The sequence below is a fragment of the Sapajus apella genome, unplaced genomic scaffold (assembly GCF_009761245.1).
Source record: "Sapajus apella isolate SASKATOON/1434 unplaced genomic scaffold, GSC_monkey_1.0 scaffold213, whole genome shotgun sequence".
Classification (NCBI taxonomy): Eukaryota; Metazoa; Chordata; class Mammalia; order Primates; family Cebidae; genus Sapajus; species Sapajus apella.
The window spans coordinates 328771-339066 of NW_022437153.1; the positions used below are offsets into that span (position 1 = coordinate 328771).

At 48.7% G+C, this 10296-nt stretch overlaps 1 protein-coding gene across 3 annotated transcripts in view; it reads left to right on the top strand.

Moving 5' to 3' along the window:
* Nucleotides 1-1088: 1088 nt before the first annotated feature.
* TATDN2 (TatD DNase domain containing 2) overlaps nucleotides 1089-10296 on the top strand; it is a 40104-nt gene continuing 30896 nt past the window's right edge. Inside the window, exons 1-2 of one of the 3 annotated variants that reach the window (XM_032270651.1) lie at nucleotides 1089-1689; nucleotides 1816-2229. In XM_032270651.1, the coding sequence (XP_032126542.1) occupies nucleotides 1822-2229 (408 nt within the window). In that variant the 5' untranslated portion in view covers nucleotides 1089-1689; nucleotides 1816-1821. The remainder of the gene's footprint in view (nucleotides 1690-1815; nucleotides 2230-10296) is intronic. The other 2 variants (XR_004265891.1, XM_032270652.1) reach the window with 2 other exon arrangements.

Genomic DNA, 10296 nt, shown 5'->3' on the forward strand with positions numbered 1-10296 from the left:
TTGGCTCACTGCACCCTGGACTTCCCAGGCTCAAGGGATCCTCCCACTTCAGCCTACTGAGTAGCTGGGACTACAGGCACCCACCACCACACCCGGCTGATTTTTATGTTTCAGCAGAGACGGGGTTCGACATGTTGCCCAGGCTGGTTTTGAACCCTCGGCCTCTCAAAGTGATGGGATTACAGACGTATGCCACTGGACCCGGCCTCCTTCGCCAGTTTTAATACTATGTTATCTTATATTTTGGGAGAGTTGCTACATCGAATATCGGCCCTTTGTCATGTGTTGTAAGGATTTTTCTATATTTGTACCTTGTCTTTGATTTTTTTTTTTTTTTTTTTTTGAGACAGGGTCTTGCTTTGTCCTCCAGGCTGGAGTGCAGTGGCGCGATCACAGCTCACTGCAGTCTGGACCTCCGGGGCTCAAGTGATCCTCCCACCTCAGTCTCTGAGTAGCTGGGACCACGCCCAGCTAATTTTATTTTTTGTAGAGATAGCACCATGTTGGCCAGGCTGGTCTCGAACTCCTGAGCTCAAGCCATCCTCCCGCCTCGGCCTCCCAAGATGCTGGGATTGCAGGCGTGAGCCACCGCGCCCAGCCGTCTTTAATATTTTTCACCAGGTGGATATTCCACATTTTTGTGTAGTCTTTTTTTTTTTTCTTTGGTGGCTTCTAATTCTTCCCCTTTCTGGGTGTCTCACTTGGTCTCTCTGAGCTACAGTTTTCCGCTCTACAATGTCGGGTCATAAGGCTCAGCACACACGGTTTAGCGTGGGTTCGATGAGCGAATCCAGGTATGAAAGCGTCCGGCACAGGGGCGGACGCTGAGGCGAACGGCGTTAGGTGAGTCGAGTCCGCAGACGCCACCTGCCAGCACCTCCGGCTGGCCTCAGCTTCCCGCTGTTCTAGCCCACGTGAGCGGCTCCGCCCTATCTGGCTTCTGACCAATGGACGAGTTTCCTAAGGCTACCGTCCCGCCTCCAAGCCTCTTGGCCAAAAGGCGGGCTCCATCTCTCTCGGAGTCCCGCCCCTTGGCGGATAGAGCAATGGGCGCCTTCCGTTCGGCGCAGGTCCCGCCCCCACCGCTCTCCGGCCTGCGGGCCGCAGGGCTAGTTCCGGAGGGCGGACGCTGAGGAGGCCGTAGTGGTCGCAGCTCAGGCGCAGGCCAGGCGGGCAGGGTTGTAGGGCTGGGGTCGGCGGCGAGTTGCCCGGCGGTACAGCGGCAGCAGCCCGGCAGGCCGTCCAGAGTCGGCAGACGGGGCCGCTGCCAGCTCCCGTGGGGCAACTCGGGCCCCTTCCGGCCCGGGGCTGGTCTGGCCGCAGGAGCTGGGCGGGCTGCGGCGCCGGGTCTGGCCCTGGCCTCCGGGCTAAGCGCCGGGCCCCTGGGCTGCGGGTACGGCAGCCATGTGTGGACCTTGAAGCGCCGTGTCGTCTTCTGAAGCGCTTTGACAGTTCTGAAGGGCTTTATATTGCAAATTGATCAAAGCGCTTTGTAGCCCCGGAAGCGGTTAGGCATCTCCGAAGTAGCGCTGTACAAAGTGAAGCGGTGGGTGATCTCAGAAGCACGTTGTGGGTTTGGGAACCAACGGAAGCCTTTAGAAAATTTTGAATCGTTTTGACTTCTCCAGCACGGTTTGGCATCTCTGAAACCTTGAGAACTGTGATGGGCAGTGGAAAGAAGAGGGAAAGGTCAGTGAAGCCAGCCCCTGGCTCTGCATTTGTGGCTTGCACTCCCCGGGGCCCGGGGTGGCGGGAATCCGAGGTGGGGCGGCCAGGAAGGGTGGTGTTGGAATCCAGGCTCCCTGTACCTTGCAGGTGCCCATGGCGTCCGAGGGGCGCAAGGTCAAGTACAACTGGAGCAGCACGTCGGAAGGGTGTCCCAGCAAGCGCAGCTGCCTCCGGGAGCCCGGTGATGTGGCCCCCTCCAGCCGGCCAGCTCAGAGCTCTGCGTGGCGTTCGGGAGGGCCCGGCAGCCCCAAGCGCCTGAAAGCCCAGAAGGAGGACGATGTGGCTTGCTCGCGGAGGTTATCCTGGGGCTCATCCCGCCGCAGAAATAACTCCTCTTCCCCCCGTTTCTTGGGCCCAGGTGTGGGCGGGGCCGCCTCCAAAGGCTGCCTGATTCGTAGCTCTCGGGGTTTCCTGTCGTCGTCAGGGGGATCCCCTCCGCGTCCTGCCAACGCCTTTCTAGAAGAAATGGCTTCTCTAGAGGAGGAAGCCTGCAGCCTTAAGGTAGGTGGGTGCCACGCTTTGCAATCGGTGAAGCCCCTTCCACGTGGCTTGCGAGGTTGGGGATGGGAATTCTGGCGGGGGGAGACTCTAATAAAATTATCACATCCTGGAAGGTCTGGAGGATCTTCTTAGAAGTCCACTCCACCCAAACTTGAAGACCAAGCAGTCTTCAGGGCGTGGCCTGAAGTTTTAAGTACAGAGGTAGTTTTCAAACTCGGCAGCACTTTGGAACTACTTGGAAAGCTTTAAAATACTTGGGCCTGCCTTTTACCCCGGAGAAACTGATTTATTGGGCTGAGGTGTGCTAGGCTTCCAGATTTTTCAATGCTCCCCAGGTTACTGTAAACGTGCAGCCCCGTTGGAGAATCACTGCAGTAGAAGGTGGATTGTGTGCTCAAGAGAAGGATGTATTTATTTTAGTTGTTAGTTTAAGAAATTGTGTGCCCTTGTTCTTTGAACCACTCTGAATCACAGAACCAAGAAATGTGGTTCTTGGTGTGGCTTTTCTCCAAAGTCATGGTTTCCAGCCTGATGGGGTTTTGCTTGGTGGTGCTAGTTTTTTTTTTTTTTTTTTTTTTTTTGGAGGTTATATTGTTAGTTCCCTAATGGAAACACACAAGAGTTTCATAAGTACTTGGAGCAGACCAAGGAGTGCTTAACAGAGAAGACATATTTCACTCATCAACTCAAGGCTTTGAACGAATATTTGTTGAGGGTTTAGTTTGTGTTCCAGGTGTTTGGGATTGTCTAGTAACAAAACAGAGATCACTTTCCCCTTAGAGTTTGCATTCTAGGTTTTGCAGCTCTGGGTCTTAAGAATTGAGAAGTTCGGCCTGTGGAGGAGTGGAAAAACAGTCTTATTTGGGATGAGATGGGCTGCCTCCAGAGAAAATTATTTTTACAAAAGCAATTAAAACAGGCCCTAAGGAATATGGGTTTGTTTTTAAGCCTAGTCTTGGTGGTTTCTTTTGAGTAGCTGAGAAAGGAGGCTGTATTTGACTGTTTATCTTAGGGAACTTCTAGGCTAAGTGCCCCTGGTTTTTTCAGTGTGGATCTCACTGAACTCTTGTGTGGGTGAGCACGTGGATTTTTTTTCTTTTTTAAATTCAAAAATAATGGTGAGTTGAAAAGCCCTGTCTTTAGCCTAAGAATGCTGAATGTGTCTCAAATCAGGTAAGTGTGGGACTTTGCTCACACAGGTTAATCTTGCCATTAATCCATGATACAATTTCAGTAGACTTGGGTACAGCATAAAATAATACCAATTGATTAAATTTAGCTTCACTGACAATTACAGATAGAGTGAAACCTGGTACCAGGAGAGGCAGGAAATTTATTTTACTTAGTCTTTCAGGTGTGCCGAATCCCTGGCTGTCCTAAAGACCTGGAACTCAGGTTGAGGGTGTGGTCTCTAATCTGGGTGGGTCTAATGTAGGATGGACCCATCTTTCTCTCATTAAGGCTAAAGAGGCCTTGTTTTGCAAGAACCCCATTTAATGGTTTCAGTAAGCACTTGAGGGTTATTGCGTGCTAAGCACCCTTGGGTCTGGGAGTGATGAGCTTCTAGGGAGCAGTCTGGTGGGAGGGCTAGAGGGGTGGTCAAATGACTGCCCACAAGGTGGTATCATGGAGCAGTGAGCCCAGAATGGAGGCTGGAGAGCGAGGTAGGGGGCAGATGGCATCGAGGTTTTAGTCGTCAAGGGAATTTGGACTTTATCTTAAGGACAATGAATTTTATTATAAGGGACAATTACCTATTTTTTTTTTTTTTTTTTTGAGACAGATTCTTACTATGTCACCCAAGGTAGAGTGAGTGGAGTGGTGTGATCTCGGCTCACTGCAACCTCCGCCTCCCAGGTTCAAATAACTCTCCTGCCTCAGCTTCCCAGGTAGCTGGGACTACAGGTGTGCGCCACCATGCCCAGCTAATCTGTATTTTTAGTGGAGACCAGGTTTTGCCTTGTTGGCCAGGCTGGTCTCAAAATTCTCACCTCAAGTGATCCACCCACCTCAGCCTCTGCAACCTCCTCCTCCCAGGTTCAAACAATTCTCCTGCCTCAGCCTCCCAAGTAGCTGGGACTACAGGTGTGCGCCACCATGCCCAGCTAATCTTTGCATTTTTAGTGGAGACCAGGTTTCGCTTGTTGGCCAGGCTGGTCTCAAACTCCTCACCTCAAGTGATCTGCCCATCTCAGCCTCCAAAAGTGCTGGGATTACAGGTGTGAGCCACTATGCCCAGTCAATTGTATTCTTCTTTTAAAAAAAAATTATTTTTTGAAACTATTTCCCAGGCTGGAGTGTAGTGGCACAATCATGGCTCACTGCAACCTCGAACTCCTGGGGTCAAGCAGTCCTCTTAAATAGGTGAGAATATGGGCATGTGCCATCACACCCTGCAGATTAAAACTTTTTTTTTTTTTTTTTTGGTAGATATGAAGGTCTCACTATGTTGCCCAGGCTGGTCTCGAACTCTTGGGCTCAAGCTATCCTTTCTCCTTGTCCTCCCAAATCGCTGAGATTACAGGCATGAGCCATTGCGCCAGCTGGATTGTCTTCTAAGCAATTAGAGAATTTATACAGGGTTCTTTACAGAGGAAAGGCAAATTGCATTGTAGAAAGATCACTCTTGTCAAGTGAGGATTTTTATATTATCCTGATGGTCCATCTCTAGCACTGCTGAGGTCTCTCCCTAGAGCAGGTGTTTGTCAGTTTGAAAACCAAGTGTACACTACTTGACTCATCCCAATGAATTAGAAGACACCTCATACCTTCCCTGTTCATCTGTACCGGCTCCTCCCTTTCTCTGCAGTCATCTGTGAACTTGCTCGTCCTGGTCCTAAGTCTTTCAGCAAGCACAGCTGAGGGGTACTCACAAAAATGGCATGCTCATCCCCAGGTTCTTCTAGAGTCCTCTCACTACTCTCCTGTGTCTGTTTTGTAAACTTTTTTTTTCTTTGAGACAGGTGCTTGCTCTGTTACCCAGACTGGAGTGCAGTGGCATGATCATAGCTCACTGCAGCTCAGCCTCCTGGGCTCAAGCAGTCCTCCTGCCTCAGCCTCCCAAGTAGCTAGAACTACAGGCGTGTGCCACCATGCCTGGCTAATTTTTTATGTTTTGTAAAGACACGATTCTCCTTGTTGTCCAGGCTGGTCTCAATCTCCTGGGATCAGGCAGTCCTCCCACCTTGGCCTCCCAAAGTGCTGGGATTACAGGTGTGAGCTGCTGAGCCTGGCGTTGCTCTGTAAACTTTGAGGGTTACAGAGTTGACTTTTGTTCCCTCCTACCAGCAGCCTTTAATATAGCTCTCTCTGTGCCAGGTCACAGAATATTCCGAGGGGAGGATATTAGACTGGTCATTTTAGAATCGGTAGAGATCCCTGCTATCTGACCTCACATTGTTCCCTTCTTACATCCAGGACAGTTGGAGAGTTTTTCTTACATTCTGATGTTAGCTGATGATCTTCGTTTACTCTTCATAGAGAAGGTTAACTGTGTGACGAGCACCTTCATGTACTCCAGATTATCTTTACTATGACATCTAAATGTCTACATTCAACTTAGAGTAGGAAGAATGGAAGGGAAAATTTGAGCATGTATGATAGGGCTTGATCAACTATGATTTTTAACGTTTGACCTATAGACTGTCACATAATCCCAACAGTGTCGTGAAGTAGGTGGTATTATCTCTACATATCTGTTAGTAAATAACTTCATATCAATTAACAAATATTTAAGCACTACTCTGTGTAGGCACTGGGAAAATGAGATTCAGAAAGGTTAAATAAGCTGACTAAGGCCATGCACCTGGTAAGTGGCCAAGCTATGGGGTTGTACCAGATCAGCCTAACTTCAAAGCCAGTGTTCTTTGCACTGCTGCCTCTGGGAGCACCTACTCTGCCCTAGCCTGGCATCATATGTAGGGGTGGCAAGATGAAGATGCCACGGTCTCTCCCTTGAGGAGCTTTCTGCAGGGTAAGTCAGTGCAGGCACTGTAAAGCACTGGCTCTCGAGTGATAGAGCTTTTGCACATCCCCTTTCCTGCATCTTCACTTGGCACATGTCCAGTGCTCACGTGGAACAGCAGGCTAGGGGCTGTAGGTGCCAAGGACAATCAGGCCGTGCTTCACAGACTGAAAAGTCACTACAGGGCAGTGAGCAGAGTGCTGTAATGGGGATGTTTGAAGTGCCCAAGGGTCAGGGGAATGAGCGACTGACCATCAGGAAGGTCCTCCCAGAAGGGGTGAACCTGTCTTCCTGATGGACAAAGGAGGAGAACAGAACATTTCAGGCAGAGGGAACAACACGTGCCCCAAACATCAGGAAATGCTACTTGTCTATAGCGCTTGGGGCACTGCTGGCCCTCCCTTCCCTCATCCGTGCCCTTTTGTATTTCCTGGACACTTGGGTGTTCGGAGGAACGCTGGAGATGAGGCTGGACAGGAAGGCTGGGACCAGCCTGCAAAGGGTTCCTGATGAACACAGGGGTGGGGATTATTCTTTAGGCAAATGCAGAACCCTGGAAGGGGTTTGCATTTTAGAGCTCCTTCTGGCACGTTGGAGAGAAAGGGTAGGAGGAAAAGACAGGGAGCTGGCCAGGAGCTGTTGAAATCCTTCAGGCTACTGGTGATAGGGCTGGAGCAACATTTCCACTTATCCCTCTTGCCTTTGGAGAGGCACAGTTAACTAAGCAGTGCTGCCAGGAAGAATAAAATCTCTCCTATTTGAAGCCAGGTGGTTTGTCTCTTACCTTCTGCCCTTGGTCTACCTACTTCTTACCTTTAGAGCCAACTATCACCTGCTGAAACAGCCTCAGTGACCTTGATCCATCTTAGGTCCTCACTGCAGCCTTTGAGACTGTTTCTTACTCTTTTTTTTTTTTCTTCTCTCTCTCTCTTTTTTTGAGGGAGATTCTCACTCTGTCGCTCAGGGTAGAGTGCAGTGGTGCAATCTCGGCTCATTGCAACCTCTGCTTCCTGGGTTTAAGCAATTCTCCTGCCTCAGCCTCCCAAGTAGCTGGGACTACAGGCACGTGCCACCATGCCCAGTTAGTTTTTTGTGTTTTTAGTAGAGATGAGGTTTCACCATGTTGGTCAGGCTGGTCTCAAACTCCTGACCTCGTGATCCACCTGCCTCAGCCTCTCAAAGTGCTGGGATTACAGGCATTAGCCACTACGCCCTGCCTCTTTCTTTCTTTCTTTCTTTTTTTTTTTTTTTTTTTTAGGCAGAGTCTGTTGTCCAGGCTGGAGTGGAGTGGTGCAGTCAGCTCACTGCAGCCTTGACCCCCTGGCTCAGGTGATCTTCCTGCTTCAGCCTCCCACGTAGCCGGGACTCTGGGCGTGCACCACCATGCCCAGCTAATTTTACTGTGTTTTTTGTAGAGATGGAGTTTTGCCATGTTGCCCAGGCTGGCGTTGAACTTGTGGACTTGAGTGATCTGCTTGCCTCAGCCTCCCAAAGTTCTGAGATTATAGGCATGAGCCACCACGTGCAGCCAGCAGTGTTTCTCACTTTCATATTTCATTACTCCTCTCCCTTGGCTTCAACGATGTTAGGGAGAACTTAAGTTTGAATCCCGGTTCCACCGCTTACAAGCTATGAAGCAGTTTCACTTTCTGTAAAAGAAAGCTGACGGCTGTGGCAGTTTTGTAAATTGTAAATCTGTATGAAGACATAAATTATTATACTCCAAATTTTTTTTCTCCCTCAACTACATTCCTGGCCTTCACAATCAGTGATGGCAAACTGCTGGTCTGTGGACTGGATGTAGCCTGCTAGGTCCTTACAGTATTTAACATTTTGAAAAATTTACATTAAGAATTTATGACTCTAGTCTGGGTATGGTGGCTCAAGCCTGTAATCCCAGCACTTTGGGAGGGCAAGGTGGGCAGATCACTTGAGGGCAGGAGTTCAAGACCGGCCTAGTTAACATGGAGAAACCACATCTCTACCAAAAATATAAAATTTAGCTGGGCGTGGTGCCACACGCCTGTAATGCCAACTACTCAGCAGGCTAAGACAGGAGAATCTTTTGAACCTGGGAGGTGGAAATTGCAAGTGAGTCAAGATTGCACCATTGCACTCCAGCTGGGGGTCAGAGTAAAACTCTGTCTCAAAAAATAAAAAGATCAAGTTGAATGGTGAAGAAAAAAAAAAGAATTTATGACTTCAGCCTAAGTATCTACCTTGAACTGAAGACTTGAGTGACATCGCCCCTCCACTTTATGACCCCTTTTCTTGTTTTATTTTTCTCCTTGGCAGTTATCACTCTCTAATGTATATATTTCTCTTGTCTTACCTTTCCCTTCCCTCACCAGCTAGAATGTAAGCTCCCGGAGGCAGATATTCTTGTATGTTATTCATTTATTTTTGGAGACAGCGTCTTGCTCTGTCACCCAGGCAGAGTGGCACAATCTCGACTCACTGTGGCCTTGACCTTCCAGACTCAAGCGATCCTTTTGCCTCAGCACCTGGAGTAGCTGGGACTACGGGCATGTGTCACTACACCCAGCTAATTTTTGTAGGTTTTTTTTTTTTTTTTTTTTTTGGTACAGATGGGGTCTCTATATGTTGCCCAGGCTGGTCTTGAACTCCTAGGCTCAAGTGATCTGTCTGCTTTGGCCTCCCAAAGTGCTAGAAGTGCAGGCATGAGCCACCACACCCAGCCTTGTGTTTTTTTTTTAATTGAATGCTGCTAAACCCACAGGTCCAGAACGGTGCCAGTAAGTGCTTAGTAAGTGCTTGCTGAACGGATGAAAAATGCATTAAATTCAAGATAGCGGGTTTTACTTGAAAAAAACAATCTCTAACTCTGGTTCTGTACTTCCAAATGGCACCAGTGGAGTGAGGAGCAGCTGCCCTTCTGAGGGTGCAGGCCCTCTTCGGTTTGCTGCATATCTCACACTCTGTGATGTATACTTGGCTTCAGGGGGAGTAGCGGGCAGAGGTGGAGAAGCAGTCAAAGCGAACATGGGGCCTTAACTGATAGGTAGGAAGACAAAATGGGACTGAGGCAAGGATGTCACAAGCAGAGGAGATAAGATGTGTCAGCAAATGTGTAAGAGGGTATGTTGGGCCAAGGGTGGCAGGTGGTTGGTGGCAGGCACAAGAGGGCACTGGAGAAGTGGGCTGGGAGGTTGGGGCTGTGTCTCACAGGGCAGGCCCTGGGAGTCATCAAGTTTATTATTAGTATTTATTAGAGGACAGGCACGGTGGCTCATGCCTGTAATCCTAGCACTTTGGGAAGCCAAGGCGGGTGGATCACTTGATGTCAGGCCAACATGGTAAAACCCCGTCTCTACTAAAAATACCAAAAAATAATTAGCCAGGTGTGGTGGCAGATACCTGTAATCCCAGCTACTCGGGAAGGAGGCTGAAGCACGAGAATCACTTGAACCCCAGAGGTGGAAGTTGCAGTGAGCTGAGATTGCACCACTGCACTCCAGCCTGGACAACAGAGTGAGATTTTGCCTCAAAAATATATATATATTCATTAGAATTACTTAAATATAAAAAGATATTAAGAAAACAGGCTGGGCACAGTGGCTCACACCTGTAATCCCAGCACTTTGGGAGGCCAGGGTGGGTGGATCACCTGAGATCAAGAGTTCAAGATCAGCCTGGCCAACATGGTGAAACCCCGTCTCTACTAAAACTACAAAAATTAGCTGGGTGTGGTGGTGCACACCTGTAATCCCAGCTACTCGGGAGGCTGAGGCAGGAGAGAATTACTTGAACCCGGGAGGCGGAGGTTGCAGTGAGCTGAGATCGCACCACTGCACTCTACCCTGAGTGACAGAGTGAGACTCTGTCTCAAAAAAGAAAAAACAAAAATGACCCATAATCTCCTTTAACAAATAATCCCTGTAGACACATTAGAAAATTCAGAAAGTAAGAAAATTTAAAGTCCAGAGAGGTTCAAAATGATAGCAAACACCACCTTTTCTGTTCATCTCTGTGAAGTTAGCAGCTGCCAACAGTTTGAGTACTTTCAGGAAAAAATATGCCTATATTAAGTGCATATTTCTTCTCTTTTTTTTTTTTTTTTTTTTTTTTTTTTTTTTTTTTTT